Source organism: Balaenoptera physalus (genome assembly GCF_965194825.1).
Source record: "Balaenoptera physalus genome assembly, chromosome: X".
Lineage (NCBI taxonomy): Eukaryota > Metazoa > Chordata > Mammalia > Artiodactyla > Balaenopteridae > Balaenoptera > Balaenoptera physalus.
The window spans coordinates 113,290,787-113,309,376 of record NC_138903.1 but is presented as its reverse complement, the minus strand read 5'-3'; the positions used below and the strand labels follow the sequence as shown (position 1 = coordinate 113,309,376).

The following is an 18,590-nucleotide window of genomic DNA, read 5'->3' as shown; positions in this document are numbered from 1 at the left end:
AGAAAAAGGCAGATACCCAGCCAGTAGTCTGCACACGGTGTCGGTGGGTTCCCAGAATACCTGAAGCCCAGAGCTGGGGTCAGGTGAGAAGCGCTGAGCCACGATGGGATAGAATAGGGCTGCACGGGGTGCTAAAGCCGGGAAGCTGAGTGCCCTGGGCTCGTGGCCAGCAGGTTGGGAGGTGTTTGCTGGGCCTCCTCCCCTTCATGAGACAGAAGCCTTTGCTGCTGGGGTTTCCTGGTCCTCTGATGGCCCGGGGGCTGGCCCCAGATTGCACAGGGCTTCCTGGTTTCCTTAGCGAGCAGACGTGAGCTCCTGCCCTCACCTTAGTTCCCACAGGCCATGACCACGGAGCTCTCAGAACCCATGGGTCAGTGGTCGCTGGGGGAGGAGTCCTGTGCTGCAGGGCCCAGGAGGCTTGGGGGTTGGGGGGAACCCAGGCACCCCCCTGCATCCACAAATCTATACTCACAGGCCGTCTCATCAAGTGCGGACAGAAGCACGGCAGTTGGGGCCTCACGATGCTTCCGCATCTGGCTGCGGATGCCAGATACTTTCTCCTGCCAGCTGCTTCCTAGAAGCAAAAGAGCCAAAAGAAAGCATAAGTGATCTACCTTCTCTTTGGCACTCTGTTCCTGAGAGGGCTCCCTTAGGGCAATAGTTTTCCATTCCTTTAGAAGCAGTAGAACCCTTTCTTTAACCAAACTCTTGCTTGTGTAATCATTAAGGACATGGGCTCTTGACCCAGACTGTCTGTGTTTAAATCCTACCTCTGTCATTACTTGCTGGGTGACCTTGGGAAAATTAGCCCCTCTGTGTCCTATTTTGCACATCTGTAAAATGGGGATGGATTATAATAATAGTGTCTACCTCAATAGAGTTGTTATGAGATCCGAATTAACTAATATTTGTAATGTATGTAGAATTGTGTCTGGATGTATAGAAAATCTGGTATAACTTTCTGATTAATAAATAAGCATGCAAAACAGAGATCAGGAGAGCAGCCCTAGTTGAAGGGCAAAGGGATAGGGCTGGGCCGTGTTTAATCCTCTTCCCCGCAGTAACCCCAGCGCTTACTAAAGCCACTTGGGTCTGGGCTAAGCACTTTGTGTACATTGTTTTAATCCTTACTTGGCCCATTTTACAGATAAGGAAATTGAGGCTTCAGAGAGGTAAAGTGACTTATCTATGGTTTTTATAGCTGGCAAGGGGCGGAACTGAGAGTTGAACACAGGTCTGTTTGACTACATGGCTCACACTCTTAATCGGTATAGACATTGGACTATCTTGCTAACCTTGTTAGTCTCCAAACTTGTCCTTAAACTCTGTGTCACAGAGCTGTCCCTTCTGGGATGCTTGTATCCTGGTTCTAGGACTTTGGTTTTCATCTTTTTTTCCTGCTCCCTGTAATCCCTCTAAAGAGTCTGCCGCTAGGCAGGGCTAGGAATTTGCTGGCAGAAGATCATAAGCATTAAGGGTCCTAGTTGGGCTGAGAGATTAGCATAAGCAACATAATTCAATTTAAAAAATCTTTATGCAAACAGGTAAAACTGTTCATCAAGAACCAAAGCTTTGGGTGCGATACTTCTTCCAGGTTTATTTTATTTTATTGTGGTAAAATACACATACCATAAAGTGTTATCATTTTAACCATTTTAAAGTGCACAATTCAGTGCCTTTAAGAACATTCACAGGGCTTCCCTGGTGGCGCAGTGGTTAAGAATCCGCCCACCAATGCAGGGGACATGGGTTCGAGCCCTGGTCCCGGAAGATCCCGCATGCCGCGGAGCAACTAAGGCCGTGCGCCACAACTACTGAGCCTGTGCTCTAGAGCCCGTGAGCCACAACTACTGAGCGTGTGCCACAACTACTGAAGCCTGCGCGGCTAGAGCCTGTGCTCTGCAACAAGAGAAGTCACCGCAACGAGAAGCCTGTGCACCACAATGAAGAGTAGCCCCTGCTCGCCGCATCCAGAGAAAAGCCCGCATGTAGCAACGAAGACACAACACAGCCAAAAATAAAATAAACAAAATAAAATAAATAAATTTATATAAAAAAAAGAGGATTCACAAAATTGTGCAACTACCACCACTATCTAATTCCAGAACATTTCCATCATCCCAAAAGGAAACTCTGTAGCCATTAGGCAGTCTCTCCCCATTTGCCTCTCCCCCTGGCCCTCGGGCCCCCGGCCACCACTAATCCGCTTTCTGTCTCCATGGATTTGCCTACACTGGATGTTTCACACAAATGGAATTCTACAATATGGGGCCTTCACTGACTTCTTTCACTTAGAATTATGTTTTCAAGGTTCATGGATGTGATACGTTTTTGAGACAACAAATGAAAGCCAATTTAAATTGTTTGATACACACAGGTATCTTTGAGTAACTACTTTTCATGTTCTTCCCTTTGCTCTTTGCCCCCTTTAAAACCTGTGAGTGGCTGGAGAGAAAGTCTCTCTTGTCTCTGTGAGCTTAGAGACTCTGTTCTTGGGCTTCCAGGCCCAGTTCTGGCTCTGGATGGCTTTTCCTTGAAGACTAGCAGCCCGTGATGGCTTGGCTTCCTCTCACTCGTGGGAAGTGATAAAACCCATGTGAATTCTCTCCCAGTCCCTGGAAGATTTTCCCCTTTATCCACTCCTCTTCCTGACATAACCGCACCCTTCTTTATCCGAATGGGATGAGTTTTATTTTTGATGGAACTGTCTTGGATAGCAAGTTTCTTTAAAAACTGCGTCAAGATGCAGAAAGTTTCTGCAAGTTACATCAGAATGGATAAAGAAAATTGGACACAATTTTGACTTGTTTCATCAGACTCGCTATTTTGAAATTTCTCTCCTGTTTCTGGGATTCCTTTCCAAACAAGAAGTGTGCATAGACCTGTGTGTGGAAAGGGACCTCTCAGATTGCCCAATGTTTCTAGGAATCCAAGTCTATGGGCTTGTTCAGAATTCCTAGGGAGGTAGGGGCTGGTGGTGGCCAAGACATTGATTCATACTCAGTAGTCTGGGTTCGGTCAGTTTAGTTACTACTTATAAGAATTATAGAGCCTATTGTTCTTTTATGACATATTTAGATGGTGTCAACACGGTCAAGATTATCAATGTTAGAATTTTGGGGGTCAGTTAATTTTCCTTTGCGGTCCGGCCAAAACTTGAACCCTAATCTGTGCCACAGACTGAGCTTGAGCTTAGTTTTTGCTTCCTTTGTCCATGCCAGCCCATCTGACCCCGGCCATCTTACATCTAAATTCCCTATCACAGGAGGACCAGAAGTCAAGATCTGAATGATTCAATACAAACCAGTCTTCACTACCAGACAAGAAGCTCATAACATGTTTGTTTCTATCTTTAGAGGGGTAGGTGTTTTTTCATCTTTCTCCGACTCCCTTGTTTCCCCCGTTCCTGTTCCCTCTTGCTTCAAATCCTGACACTCTTTATTCCAGCATTTTCTAAATATGCTTCGAGGAACTTCTGATTCAGACTCTCTGAGGGGATGGGGCGTAGAAATCTGCGTTTTAAGAAAGCATCCCAAGCTATTCAGGCGCACATGAAACCATTGCTTTGGGACCTCTTAGGATGAATTTTTCAGCCAAAGGAGCAGCAGCGGGGGCTTGTGTTGCTCCAAGGTGGGAAAGAGAACGGGCGTAGGAATCACCTGTGAATGCCTCCTGCAGGGCATAGATGGGCTCACTTGGCACCGGAGGCCTCTCTGACCCCCACAGCAGGTCCACAAGGTTGACGGTGATGGACACCAGCTCTCTGCCAGAGTCTCGGAGGGCCACGTTATATCTCTCCCAGGAATCTGCAGAGGCAGGAAGGAGTCACTTGTCCCTTGTCTGTGTATGCCTCCGGGAAAATTGTGACTCAGGCAAAGCTCCTTCTTGTCCCCTCTGCCTCCTGTTCCGCTCAAGCAGCCTGGGCTGTGCCCTCTTGCCTTCCTCCTTCAGCTTGCCCTGAGCCCGCCCCAGTGCTGCCCACGGTCAATTAGCTAAGCTCGCCCTTTTAAGTGCCAAGGGCTGCGGGGCCCTCTTTTCGGTCCTGTCTGTTTGACTGAACTTCAGTGCCACAGCCCAAAGGAATGGTGAGGTTCAGGCCACTGGAAGGGCTGGCAAAGAAGCCAGATCTGAAGTGGGAGCCTTTCCGTGCATATTCATGAGGACGGCACCCTGGGGGCAGGCTGGCCAGCTGGCGGGGGCAATGGAGCTCAGGGAGCTGTGTTCCTGGACGGGAGGGGAGGGGACTGTGCTTCCTTTTGTAAAAAAATTGTTTGGCCACGCCATGTGTGCCATGAGGGATCTTAGTTCCCCGGCCAGGGATCAAACCCACGCCCCCTGCAGTGGGAGCGCAGAGTCTCAACCACTGGACGGCCAGGGAAGTCCCAGGGACTGTGCTTCTTTACTCAGAAACCCTCTCAACTCCTTTGACCCTTCCAAGCTGCCTTCCAGAAGAGGGCTACCAAGTGGTTCTAGTGCCCTGATTGTTAGAGTTCCAGGGCACAGAGGATGGTTCTAGGTTTAAGAACATCCCGGCCTACCCACTGGCTAGGTCTTAACGATTCCCTGAGTCTTCTAGGTTGGGTCTCTGCACTCCGGACTTAAAAAAAAAAAAACTATGTTTATTCTTTTAAATGTATCTTCATTACACAATCCAGGAATACACCCTTTTTGCAAAATATTCTGCAACTACAAGTTCAAACACTCTATCTTTAGAGTCACCCTGCACCTCCTTCTACCAAGATGTGCTTCTCTACATCCTGAGGGTCTGAGTCTCCCTCGCTGGTGTGGACAAGCGCAGGGACTGAGGGAAGAACATACTGATGGAGAAGAGGAAGGGGTCGAAGCCCACACGCCCTCCAACAGGAATCTCGGTGAGGAGCCAGGTGACAACAGGAGTGGTGCCAACTGCGAGAAAGACAAGAAGGGACACTGAGGTTACCCCAGGCCCTCCAGCCGGGCTTCTGTCTGTGACAGTCCTTCCACGTCTGTCTTCCTTGATATCCACCTCAAAGATTAGGGACGGCTGCAAATTTCTTGTGCTTCCCACAGGGGCCCAGCATGGTCTTCCACGGACCCCCTCACCCGTACCTTCCCGAACCCAGTCTGGGCTCCAGGGCTTGGGGAACAAATCCGTGCCGTCCTCTTACCTTCCTTATGGAGCTCCCAGATGCAGTCCATCTGCCGCTCAGCCTGGGTCCAGTAGCGGCTGTCGGTCCAGAGAGCGGCTTTCCCCATGGTCACCACGGCGATTCCTGGGGCAGAACAGAGAAACTTGGAGGGGAGGGTGAAGGTGCGGAGCGTGGCTTTAGTTAGCGCTTTAGCAATGCGGTGCTGGCTCTGACAGTGTCACGAGACGTCTCTGGAAAGAGCTGCTCTCCTCCCTTGGAAGGGAGTGAGGCAGGAGATGTTAAAGAGAGTGTTGGGGGGAAAGTAGCCGGAAGTGTGTCCTGAGCTGGGCATCTCTGCTTTGCCTTGAGGCCCTTTCCTAAGCGGGCATTTAGCAGGACAAGTGGGGTCTGCTTTTGGCCATCCCCAAAAGTCGATGCTACATGTAGGTGCTCTCAGCAAAGATGGTGTGGCAGTCAGCATGAAGATGCGGTGGCTGATGGGAACACTAAGCCAGGGGCCTAGCTGAGGACAGGCAGAGAGGCCAAACCCAGCGACTTCTGCAAAGAGAAGAAGGGCCTGTGATGGGCAAGCCAGGCAGCTTGAAGCCCAGGGGAGGGATGTTTAAGGATCAGCAAGGGAAGCTTAGGTTTCATTCAAGGGGCCAGGATCAAGGTGGGAGGCCGATTCCAAAACTGGGACCCCATAAAGGGCCTCTATGTTTGCGTCTCATTTGGCCACGTGAGGTGATGTTATCCATAAAAGGACCAGCAAAGTAAAACTTTGTCCCCAAACGAGCCATTGTGTGAAGGGAATCAGCGGGCTCCTAGTGGCTAGATATAGAGGTAGCAACTGTCCCAGAAATGGAGCCCAGGGAGTGCCGGCTGGGCCTGGCTGTGGCCGAGGCAGCGAGCACAGGAAAGAAGTCAGGAGGGCCATCTGCCTCATGCAGAAGCGTGGCTGCTGGGCTATGAGATGTGTGCCCTGGTGACCCCTTTTGGAGTGGTGAAGGGGGAGGCAGAGAGAGGAGCAGGGGCCTCTGGACACTCGCTCCTGGGCTCCTGGCTGCTGAGAACTAGCCACACCAGGGCCTCTCTGACCACTCTGGGTCTCCCACCAGAAACAATGAGGGCCGGGTAATGGCTGTCACCTGCAGACCCCGTAAAGCCTGTAATCCACGCACGCCTCTTGTCATAGTCGCTGATGTACTCGCTCTAGGAAATCAACAACACCGTCATTAGCTTTCTTCATGGAGTCACACCCCGCATGGAAGGCCCCCAACCACATCCCGGTTCTTTCTGTCTAGTCAGTTTCAACCAGTCCTACAAGCCCAATGGGTACATCATAAATAACTTGTGCAGAGAGCTTTACACATTATTGTGTTTGGGTTCTCATAAACCTTGGAGACAGATCTCATTATTCCCATTTCGCAGTAGAGGAAACTGAGGCTCAGAGAAGTTCAGACACTTACCCAAGCTTCTTAGCCCTTTTCGGCAGGTGGGAAAATGAATTCAAGTAATCATATTGACACTGAAAATGCCTTCTCTTCCAACTGGGTTGTTGCTGGGAAGGTGGATGGGGTGGAGGTGGAGCCAGGGTGGGAAAGGGTGGGATGGGTGGGTAGGGGCGCTGCTTTGGGAAAAGCAGTTCTGGCTCAGACCATCTTCTTTCCTGTCTGCTCCCCTCTCCCGGCCTACACCCCAAACTTGTGGAATCTTGGACGCTGGATCATTTCAGCGCTCCATCCATCAGCTGATGGGAAGGGCTGAGCCAGAAGGGAGCTCAGGGTTCTTCTAATTCAGTTCCCAGCCCACATTCTAACCTCCTAGGGCAGGGGTATCCTAAACATTCATTCTGGATCCGCCATCTAGGAATTAATCAAAATCGTTCTGAAGTTGTTTATAGTTTCATTGCCTGAGGTCAAGGAGATTTGGCAATGTCTTCTCTCCTATGTAAAGGAATACATTCTTTCAGTTGCCCTAAAACGCCCGTGTCCAAGCTCCCCACTTCCTTCCCTTTGCCTGTCAAATCCTTTTTCTGTCTTCCATCTTCCGATTCTTAACAGCGTCCTGTTTGTGGCCTGTTCTCTTAGGCCAGACCCGGCACGGGGCGGGGAGGGGGTGGGGGGTTGGTGGGAGGAGCCATCCCTCACCATGTGGGCATCCGTGTCGGGGACGATGTAGGCAGAGAGATTCTGGGTGTGCATCTGCTGGCGGAGGGCTGTGAGCTGCGCTGTGGTATTGACCACAGTAACTGGAAGGTACTGACAGGTGACAGGAAGACACCAAGACACACACACACACAGACACACATTGCTTAGAGAAAATGTCGCCGGGGCCCCCATCCTCTCCTTAGGCAGGGATTGGGGTTGGGTAGGCTGGGCCAGCCTGGAGAGGGATGGGGCAGAAGCTGATGTTATGGATTAGTCTAGATTAAGGTGCCTGGGCTGAGTGGAGATGGAGGTGTTTAAGAGCTTGGAGAGAGACTTTTTGTGACAGTAATGGGACCTGAGTCTGGGATGGGGCAGGGGGTGGGTAAGAACTGCAGGGTCCTGAGCCCTGGCACTGGGCCAGGCCAGGGGATGGCCCCTCTTTGGATACCTTGGGGTAGAGTTGCCAGTTTAGCAAATCAAAATACAGGATGCTCACCCAGTCACATTTGAATTTCAGGTAAACAATGAATAATGTTTTAGTATAAGTGCGTCCCAAGTACTATTTGGGGCATACTTATATTAAACACATTATTCATTATCTGAAATTCAGATGTAACTGAGCGTCCTGTGTTTCACCTGGCAGCCCTACCTTGGGGACTTGTTTCAAGTTTCCACTCACTGGTCCCAAATGGCAGAGGAGAGTGAATGAGTACCCCCAGCAGTTTGGGACATTGTCCAGAAAGATCGTCTCCAAGCCAGACATTTTGTTAAAGGTTATTTTATCTTAAAAATAAAAAGTGTGGGCTTTTTGTTTTGTTTTGCCTTCTACTCCAGGATACATCCATGTTTATTTTAACATAAAAATAATGTGGTTTGCCCACCTACCTGCCTGCCCCAGTGGTCTCATAAAGTGGATGAGGCAAGCAGATGTATCCCATTTGTCCTGAGACTTTAGTGACCTGCTGGCAGGCCCATGAGCCCTCACCTTCCCATGAGCCCTCACCTTCTGGCCTGCTCCTGTCTGGAGACGCTCTTTCACACTCTCATCTAGTTGTGGAAAGAATCCCTCTGGTCTCCAGCTAGGGAGCTGACGACCTTTCAGCTCCAATATGCTGGGCCTTCTCACAGTCTTCACACCCGAGGCCTCCCTCTCTTGACCTTCCGCTGGCTCTTCTAGCCCTCTGTCTTCCGCCCTCCTCCCCGTTCCTCTAGAATCGTTGTTTTCTTTCCTCCCATCCTCTTCCTGGTCTCTGCCTAGCTAGCCTCAGCTAAAGGCTGGCTAGGGGCCTCCTCCCTCCTTGCTGCCCCTCCTCCCTCCCTCTCGCAGGGGCTGCCTGGGCTCAGGCCTGGAGGGAAGGAGATGACCTGCCGTGGGAATGGCTGGGAGGGAGGGATAGGGGCGGATGTCAGACACCTGAGAATGCGCCGCCCGCCCCGAGGGAGGTTAATCAGAAACAGTGGCCCCAGAGTCCGGAAATCAGGAGGAAGGCTGGTAGAGGGTGAGGCTTGCAGCTGGGCCCATGGGGGATGGGGAGGAAGGTGGGAGCTGTGGGTCCGGGCGGGGCGGGGGCGGGGCGGAGGCAGGGCCTCACCGGAGGGCTGATTGAACAGTTTCTCACATCCTCTCTCAGGTCCAGTGACTTTGGGCGGCCCCAGGCACAAGCTAGAAACCGGAGAAAAGTCCAGGGTCACTTGGAGACTGGATAGGTCCTAGAGAGCACGGGGACATGTTCCCCCAACCCCGCTCCTGGTCCCCACAGGGCCTGCATCCTTTGAAGCAGGAGATGCTGTCCAACTCTACTTGAGGATAAAAATAATTACATTTCATAGGAAATCAGGCTGAATTGGATGGCACCCTGGGTCACAATCAAAGAAACCTGTTTCATCGACAAGTGATTGCCACTTTTGGATGGGTTTTAGTGCTCATTAAATCAATTTTTTCCTTCTAATCTAATTGGGTCTTTTCAGGATCTACCGAACTGGAAAAGTTGTGTGTAAATTAAATTTTTGTAATCAGATTTTCTCTTAAATGCTCTAGAGGATCTCGCTAAATAATCACCCCACCTTTGTTTTACCCTTCTATAAATCTAATTATATATATATTGGGTTTACTTAAATTCAAGGCCCACTTCTACCATTTCTTACAGTCCAAATATCTGCCTCTCATTCCAGGCTACAGAGGCCAGGCAATCCCAGGCTGACATCGTCCCCTGGTGGGGAAAGGCGGGTTAACATTTAAAGAGCTCCTACTGTGTGCTAGACACCGAACTCAGCAATTTACCTATAGTTTCTCTTTTGATACTTGCAACAACCCTGGGAAGTGGGTATTATTGTCTGCTTTCTACAGAAGAGGAAGCTGAGGCCCAGGTACGTTTAGTTACTCGCCCAAGTTTTGCCACAATGAGTCCGTGGCAGAGCAGGAATTTGAACCTAGGCCATCTGAGTACAAAAAAGCCAACCATGGAAGGGTGGTGCCCCAGAAGGGAGAGAATGTATAGAGACTTAGTTTCCAGTTGGGGCTCTGCCCCAAATTTGGTGTGTCCCAAGAAGAGTCGCCCAGTATTCGTTGAGCAAACATTTCCTAAGCCCCTGCTGTGTGCCAGGCACTGGGCTAAGTCCTGCAGGCTCTGGGCCTTCACACCCTGAAAGTCCAGGGGTCTCTGATAGGCCTTCCCTCCAGCCCTCCATCTTTTCGGGGGGAACCTCTCCAGAGGTAATGGGGGTCTGAGTTTGGGGAGACACTCTACTTTTCCTTTCTGAGTAGGTTGAGCTACAGATGGAAGGAGTACAGCTGGGTTCTAACACCACGAATGCCCTGCCTCACTCTCTCTCCTGGTCCGGTCGCATAAACTCAAGGGAGAGATGAGACCCACCCTGCTGATTTAAGAGAATGAACACTCATTTCTGTAGGAACAGATTTCTGGCAAAATGGTGGCGCTAAAACACCAACATAAGAAGCAAGACACAGCCAGCCCATGTCCCTCTAGACACCCCAGCTGCTGTTCTCTGAGGTCAGGGCTGTGGCTCCCAAGGGCAGGCTCTGCAGCCGAACCACTCTGTGGTCCCTGGCACGGGGTCTGACACTGGGGAGGTGTCAGGAACTGGGTACTGAATGAATGAGTAAGGTCCTGCCGCCACAGAGCAAAGGGAAGGAGGCCTCCCTAGGGCCAGGGTGGAGAGGATGTGGAGGGTGCTGAGCTGGGCACTTAGCTGTGACTAAAGAGTACAAACAGGACACCATAGGATGACAAAGACCAAACTTTAGCTAGGCTCCTCCAAGCCCTCTTCTCCATTAGGCCTTGACTTCCAAGTCCATCCCGTCCTTACTGGGCCTGCATCGCCCAGACTTAGCAAGAATCCTGCTAAGTCAGCTTAGAGAGAATTCCCCACCCTTAGTATCTCATCAACCTTGATATCTGATCAAATTCCTCATCATCCATCCTTGATATTTGATCACCCTGCCTTCAGCATGGATCCTATTGTCAGTTTAGCAAGAATCTCCTCACCCTTGAGGTCTCCTCTTGGCAATTTTCCATCCACTGACCCCCTCACTCTGCTCATTTGACAAGAAGTCCTCAGCCATCTTTGCTGTATTCGGAGTTGAGCCTGATCTTTCTCCCCTGCTGCAGCGCCCCTATTGCAATAGTCTTGAATAAAATCTTCCTTACTCTTTTAACAAGTGCCAGAATCATTTTTTCTTTAACAGGTGGGAATGGAAAGAGGCCAAACCAGACTTGAGGTGAGTCTTGAGGGTCCCCAGGACTGGCCCTGGGGTTCCTCTTCCTCAAGACAGAGAGAGGGACCAAGAAAAAAAAGAGACAACCTAGGCCCAGCCTTCACTCCAACCCTTTCTGAGCCCACAGGGGAGAGGCCAGAACTGCTCTCCAGCTGGACCTGCCCTCCCAGCGTGGGAGGGAGAGACGGGGGATGCACATACCACAGAGGAGGACAAGCCAGGGGTAGCAGCCCCAGGGAGCCCAGGCCATGGGGTCTTCAGATGCCGGTGCTGGGTGGATGGAGGGTCAAGGGAGAGTGGGCAGGGCTGTTTCCTTGGTCTCTTCTTCCAGGCCTTTCCGGGGCAGGAGCAGCCAGGGGGTGGGGGCTGGCAATGGGGAGGAGGTGTCCAGCTGGTGGATGGAGAGTCCTCTGGTCTTTGGTTTCTGAGGGTTCCAGGAGTCAGGCTGGGTGGAAAAGACTCGACTGCCCCAGGCAGCCTCTGCTGGCTCCCTGTCACCCAGAATAGGGTGTGAGCCTGCCCCGGGCAGAGTCCAAAGATCTCTGAGACAGAGGAGCAGCAGCTGGTCTCAATCAGCCTGCTTCTCCCAGCCCCCTCTTCAGCAGCCAGCCTCGGCCATTCCCGAATTCTGTCCCCCTCCCTCCAGCAAGCTGTTTCCTATTAGCTCCCTCACCCCAGGCCTGGCTACAGCCTCACTTTTGCTTTGAGATGGATGTTTATCCTTCCGCCTCTTCTGAGCTGGCCTGACTCAGAAAAAGCCAGTGTCCTCTCTGCCCAGTGCCTGTGAAGCCCCACTGCACCCCTCGGAGAAGTTAGTTACAGCCGGAGACTGACTTTCCTGAACTGAGGGCTGGGTCCCCTCAGGAGAGTCCCCTCTGTAAAAGTGGCAGCAGTCACTGGCAGAGGGGAAGACTGCCCCTCTCTTGGGATGGTGGGGACGGCAGAGTCCATTCAGCTGTTAGTGCCATTCGCACCTGAGGGAATGAAAGCCCAAAGGCCCATCTGGAGGGGTCGGGGGATGACACTGAAGAGGGAAGAAGACCCAGAAAGGGGAGTTTGGGGGCTCCCAGAAGACAGATTTGGTTAACTGGACATGCCCTTTCTACCACAGCTTCTAGAACAGGTCTTTGTGCCCCTGCGGTGTGGGTCACTCCCAACGGGCATGACTCCCTCTGAGGGAAGTGGGCAAACTGAAGCCAGCCCTATGTCCACCCACTACATCAGAGGGCAGCTCACTGCACCAGCGCCAAAGCAGCCCCCAGTCAGAGCCATCTACACCCCTAGACCAGAAAGGAATACTTCCCAGAGACAAACAGACCCAATGGACAGGCTCTCCTCCTAGCCTGGAGGGCCCCAGAGGCAAACTACCCATTCCTTTTGATCTTATTTTTAACGTATTTACACTGGGCTTACATCCATAGCAAGTTTAAGGCAGCTTTCAAGTAATCCATCCAAGATCATAAAATAGATCATTTCGAAGAGGGAAGGGGGGCCTTCGTGGAACTCCCTGAAGGAAGGGTGTCTAAATGAGTGAGGAGGTTCAGGGAACTCCACCTCCAGGGATAAAAGTAGAGGCAGAGCCCAGAGCCTCAGAGGACAGCCCAGGACTGGGGATGAAGTTATGCCCAGAGACCAAAGGACTGGGGAAATGTCCCCTCAAAGGCCTTTCCCTCCCCTGTGCACTGTATTAGCCATCCCCAACCGCAAGCAGGTAGACTTGATGGGGTCACGCAGGGGAGGGACCCGGAAGACAGTTTTCTAGGACAAACAGCCCTGCCTTGACCAGTGACCTGGGAGCCAGACCGCCAGGGCTTCAATCCCAGCTCCATCACCCACTAACCTCACGATCTTGGGCAAATTGAAACAGGAGGGAAGGGGGCATGACACAACCTTTAAAAGAATGACATAGCCATAGGACATGACAAAAACTGGTTAGAACCAGCTAGGTTCAAGATGGCAGAAGATTTGACTTCCAGTGGACCTTGAGCCTCATTATAAGCTCATTGTTACACATTAGCATAAGCTAAGTGACACACGCACAGGTGCCATGACAGTTCCGAGGCTGACCATCAAAGATCAAAAAGTGGGCGGTAGGGCTTCCCTGGTGGCGCAGTGGTTGAGAGTCTGCCTGCCAATGCAGGGGACACGGGTTCGAGCCCTGGTCTGGGAAGATCCCACATGCCGCGGAGCAACTGGGCCTGTGAGCCACAACTACTGAGCCTGCGCGTCTGGAGCCTGTGCTCCGCAACAAGAGAGGCTGCGATAGTGAGAGGCCCGCGCACCACGATGAAGAGTGGCCCCCGCTTGCCGCAACTGGAGAAAGCCCTTGCACAGAAACGAAGACCCAACACAGCCAAAAATAAATAAATAAATAAATAAATTAAAAAAAAAAGTGGGCGGTAGCCCAGTTCCTGGAAATCTCTGCCCCTTCCCCAAAATACTTGGAATAATCCTCTCGCTCATTAGTCTATGAAATTACCCAGCTGGTAAAAACTAACCACGCCATATTTCGAGGCCTCTTGCCTTCTGAGATGGCCCACACTCTGTCTGTGGAGTGTGTTTCTCTCTAAATAAACCCACTTCTTCCCTATCACTTTGTCTCTCAGTGAATTCTTTCTGCGATGAGACATCAAGAACCTGAGCTTCATTAAGTCCTGAGACCGGGTGTGTGATCTCAATTAAAAGACTATGGGTTCAAGTCCCAATCTGAGTTGCACAGTTTCAAAATGATGTCACTTCTTTGAGCCCACAGTTTCCTCACCTGTGAAATGGGTAATAATTGTAGTAACTTCTTACGAATGTGATGAGGGTTAAATGCATTCATGTTTGTGAAGCTCTCAGAACGTGCTTGCCACAAGGAGTAAAGGCTGTATGAGTTTGTTAAATCAAATGCATAACTAGAACTCAAACCATTCTCATCTGTACCTGGTTCTTTCTGCCCTGGCATCCAACACTGCTGAAATGGCAGTTAATGTTTTAGCAAAGATCAGCTGGGCTGAAGTGCCAACCCTGGAAAAAAATAACCTGAGCAGACATCCCTCCCCCATCTGCTGGACTCTGCCCTGGGATGGTCTCGGAGGCTGCGCAGAGGACTCAGCCCTCTGGTTCTTTCCCCAGGTTCCCTGTCTTGGCCCTGGTGGCAATGCTGACCTCACCTCCCTTCACCCTCAGCTCCTCTCTTACCTCAAAACCAATGTCTTTACTCATCACTCTGGGGGACTTGAACCCAGGTTGGCAACAGGCCTGATGTGGAAAGGAGTGATTCAGTGCAGGAAGGGTGGATGGCCAAGAGTCCTTGTGTCAACGTTGTTTCGATGAACTGTCACTCGCTGAAGCCTGGCCGTGGTGGTGCAGGCAGCCCATCTCTCCAAGGCCAGCCGAAAGGCCAAATTCTGAAACTGGAGAATTTGTTCTTAAGGGCCACTCCTGTCCCTGCCTCTTTTTTGGCACCCTGATCCCATCTTAGGCTTGCCATCCTGCCTTCTGACCTAGGTCTGCCCACTCTGGGTACCCAGGACTGCCTGACTTCATCAGAATGCACCTACCTAACTTGCGTTTTCTCCCACTTGGTGAAAACGGATGTCCTGAGTCACCGTGCCAATCACAATCACAGCCCATCTCATGTGTACGACAGAAAATGCATGTAAAGCGACCAGCATGCCAGGAGCTCTAGCACCAGGGCCACAGGCAGCCCTGCTGTGGGACCCTCTGGAAGAGTAGAAGCCAAGGACGGCCTGAGAGCGAAGTGGAAGCCAGCAGGCCAGAGCCGCAGAGGGCATCCTGACAGCCTCGGGTAGTAGCATTGGGGCGAACATTGGCAGGAGAGGCGCAGAAGTGGCACTGCAGGCAGTGGTCATGGGGTGGGTTGGGGGCAGATTGGTGGCGTTGACATAAACAGCAGCCCGAGAGAGCATGGGCAGGTGGCACTGTGGCCTGGAGCAGCCTGTGGCAGCAGGAAAGTTGGAGACCCAAGCGTGCTCCGAGCATTGTGAAATACCCCACTGGGGATGTCCCAAGATATTGAGGATGAAACCTCAAAAGGGAGCCTGTGGTCCTGCTGTTCTGCAGGTGGGAGGGGACTTTGGATCTAGCTGTTGACGTGACCTCAAAGGCTGAGAGACCAGCCCCCCCTTGCCATGTGGGCAGAGCACATGTCTGCTGCTTCCAAAGCCCCTTTCTACCCTTCCATCAGGTTAGTCAACCATCCTGGGAGACAGGCAGTCCTCACCTGCAGAAGAGGAGGCAGGCTGGAGAAGAATAGTGGTGTGGCCCAGGTCCAAGCTGATCAGGGGCAGAACTGGGACTCAAACCTGGTTTTGGGGGCTTCAAAGCCCCTGCTCCCTTCATTGGGCCTCACTGTCGCCCCCACCTGAAGTTCCTCCACGGCTCCCATTGTCCTCAGGATAGAATTCAATCTCTAGCTCAGCGGTCAAGGCCTTCCTCCCTGATATGTCCCATCACCCATCTCTTCCTGCCCACATTCTCTCCAACCATCAGAATCTAGTTCAAAAGTCACCTTGTCCACCAAGCCCTGACCCCCATCTCAAATTCATCCCTCCACTTTGGAGGCTTCCATAGCATTTTGTTTGAGCTTCTATATTAAAAGCTTGCCTTGACCCTTTGCTTTCCTGACTCTCCCCTCCTAGGTCACCCATCCCTGAGAGAAGGAGCTTGCTATTATAAATGGCTGTATGCACCACAAAATCCAAGACAGAGCCCAGCAAAGAGTGGGCTCAATACAAGCTTGGTGAATTGACACTAAACCCCAACAATGTGTGGACTAGCCCCCCATCCCTAACCTGGAAGGAATGCCCTTTATTGGGTGTCAATTGTCCAGTCCCCAGAAGGCTGCTGTGGTGCTCCTTCTATCACATCTGCCCCACTTTGACAAAAAGCCAGCCCTGCCTGGGTTGTGTGTGTGTGCGTGCACATGCATGCATGTGTAGGGGTGGCCACAGGGCTGGAGGTAAGAGTTTGTTTCATAGAAGCTGGCCTTTGGGGCTTCCCTGGTGGCGCAGTGGTTGAGAATCCACCTGCCAGTGCAGGGAACACAGGTTCAATCCTTGGTCCGGGAAGATCCCACATGCCATGGAGCAACTAAGCCCGTGCGCCACAACTACTGAGCCTGTGCTCTAAAGCCCGCGAGCCACACCTACTGAGTGTTTATTCCTAGGTATTTTATTTTTTGTTGCAGTGGTAAATGGGAATGTTTCCTTAATTTCTCTTTCAGATTTTTCATCATTAGTGTATAGGAATGCAAGAGATTTCTGTGCATTAATTTTGTATCCTGCAACTTTACCAAATTCATTGATTAGCTCTAGCAGTTTTCTGGTAGCATCTTTAAGATTCTCTATGTATAGTATCATGTCACTTGCAAACAGTGACAGTTTTACTTCTTTTCAGATTTGGATTCCTTTTATCTCTTTTTCTTCTCTGATTGCTGTGGCTAAAACTTCCAAAACTATGTTGAATAATAGTGGTGAGAGCGGGCAACCTTGTCTTGTTCCTGATCTTAGTGGAAATGGTTTCCGTTTTTCACCATTGAAAAAGATGTTGGGACTTCCCTGGTGGCCCAGTGGTTAAGAATCCACCTGCCAATGCAGGGGACACGGGTTCGAGTCCTGGTCTGGGAAGATCCCACATGCTGTGGAGCAACTAAGCTCATGCGTCACAACTACTGAGCCTTCGCTCTAGAGCCTGCAAGCCACAACTACTGAAGCCCGTGCACCTAGAGCCCATGCTCTGCAACAAGAGAAGCCACCACAATAAGAAGCCCGTGCGCCACAATGAAGAGTAGCCCCCGCTCAGTGCAACTAGAGAAAGCCTGTGTGCAGCAATGAAGACCCAATGCAGCCATAAATAAATAAATAAATAAAACGATGTTGGCTGTGGGTTTGTCATATATGGCCTTTATTATGTTGAGGTAAGTTCCCTCTATGCCTACTTCGTGGAGAGTTTTTATCATAAATGGATGTTGAATTTTGTCAAAAGCTGTTTCTGCATCTATTGAGATGATCATATGGTTTTTCTCCTTCAATTTGTTAATATGGTGTATCATATTGATTGATTTGCATATATTGAAGAATCCTTGCATTCCTGGGATAAACCCCACTTGATCATGGTGTATGATCCTTTTAATGTGCTGTTGGATTCTGTTTGCTAGTATTTTGTTGAGGATTTTTGCATCTTTGTTCATCAGTGATATGGGCCTGTAGTTTTCTTTCTTTCTGACATCTTTGTCTGGTTTTGGTATCAGGGTGATGGTGGCCTTGTAGAATGAGTTTGGGAGTGTTCGTCCCTCTGCTATATTTTGGAAGAGTTTGAGAAGGATGGGTGTTAGCTCTTCTCTAAATTTTTGATAGAATTCGCCTGTGAAGCCATCTGGTCCTGGGCTTTTGTTTGTTGGAAGATACTTAATCACAGTTTCAATTTCAGTGCTTGTGATTGGTCTGTTTATATTTTCTATTTCTTCCTGGTTCAGTCTCAGAAGGTTGTGCTTTTCTAAGAATTTGTCCATTTCTTCCAGGTTGTCCATTTTATCGGCATACAGTTGCTTGTAGTAATCTCTCATGATCCTTTGTATTTCTGCAGTGTGAGTTGTTACTTCTCCTTTTTCATTTCTATTCTATTGATTTGAGTCTTCTCCCTTCTTTTCTTGATGAGTCTGGCTAATGGTTTATCAATTTTGTTTACCTTCTCAAAGAACCAGCTGTTAGTTTTACTGATCTTTGCTATCGTTTCCTTCATTTCTTTTTATTTATTTCTGATCTGATCTTTATGATTTCTTTCCTTCTGCTAACTTTGGGGTTTTTCATTCATCTTTCTCTAATTGCTTTAGGTGTAAAGTTAGGTTGTTTATTTGAGATGTTTCTTGTTTCTTGAGGTAGGATTGTATTGCTATAAACTTCCCTCTTAGTACTGCTTTTGCTGCATCCCATAGGTTTTGGGTCATCATGTTTTTATTGTCATTTGTCTCTACGTATTTTTTAATTTCCTCTTTGATTTCTTCAGTGATCTCTTGGTTATTTAGTAGTGTATTGTTTAGCCTCCATGTGTTTGTATTTTTTACAGACTTTTTCCTGTAATTGATATGTAGTCTCATAGCATTGCGGTCAGAAAAGGTACTTGATACAATTTCAATTTTCTTAAATTTACCATGGCTTGATTTGTGACCAGAGTGACTTTTTTTTAACATAGCAATAGATAACCAGAACAGCCTTCTAATGACAAAATTTAAAGGACCATTTTAAGGGTAGTGACCTCTCTGTGGTAGTTGATCTAGTAGAACGGTTCCCTCCTCTTGAAACTTTCCCTTTCTTTGACATCCTTGACAATTTTTCCTGGTTTTCCATGGTTGCTTCTTAGTCCTCTACCTACACTCCTTTATATTCTTCACCTTAAATTTTGATGCTCTGGCCTCAGCCTTCTTCTTTTTCTCTTGCACCTCACTCTCCCTGGAATATCTCACCCATCTACCAAGTTGATGCTAGTCCAAACTTCTTTCCTGAGCTCGAGACTCATACAACAAATTGCTCACTGACTATCTCCACCTGGATCTCTCACACTCACCATTTCCAAAATGGATCTCTTCATTTC

At 49.8% G+C, this 18,590-nt stretch overlaps 1 protein-coding gene across 3 annotated transcripts in view; it reads right to left on the bottom strand.

Moving 5' to 3' along the window:
* The window catches only part of XPNPEP2 (X-prolyl aminopeptidase 2), a 29,582-nt gene extending 14,821 nt beyond the window's left edge, over positions 1-14,761 (bottom strand). For 2 of the 3 annotated variants that reach the window (XR_014258689.1, XM_082446114.1), the window contains exons 1-8: positions 11,196-14,760; positions 8,851-8,921; positions 7,259-7,369; positions 6,257-6,320; positions 5,148-5,252; positions 4,819-4,905; positions 3,660-3,806; positions 473-574 (exon numbers count right to left, since the gene is read on the bottom strand). Coding sequence is in view for 2 of the 3 variants with exons in the window: in XM_082446114.1 (XP_082302240.1) it covers positions 473-574; positions 3,660-3,806; positions 4,819-4,905; positions 5,148-5,252; positions 6,257-6,320; positions 7,259-7,369; positions 8,851-8,921; positions 11,196-11,244 (736 nt within the window). In the remaining variant the exon portion in view is untranslated. Of the gene's footprint in view, positions 1-472; positions 575-3,659; positions 3,807-4,818; positions 4,906-5,147; positions 5,253-6,256; positions 6,321-7,258; positions 7,370-8,850; positions 8,922-11,195 lie in introns of all 3 variants that reach the window. The other variant, XM_082446115.1, reaches the window with a different exon arrangement.
* Positions 14,762-18,590: the final 3,829 nt, after the last annotated feature.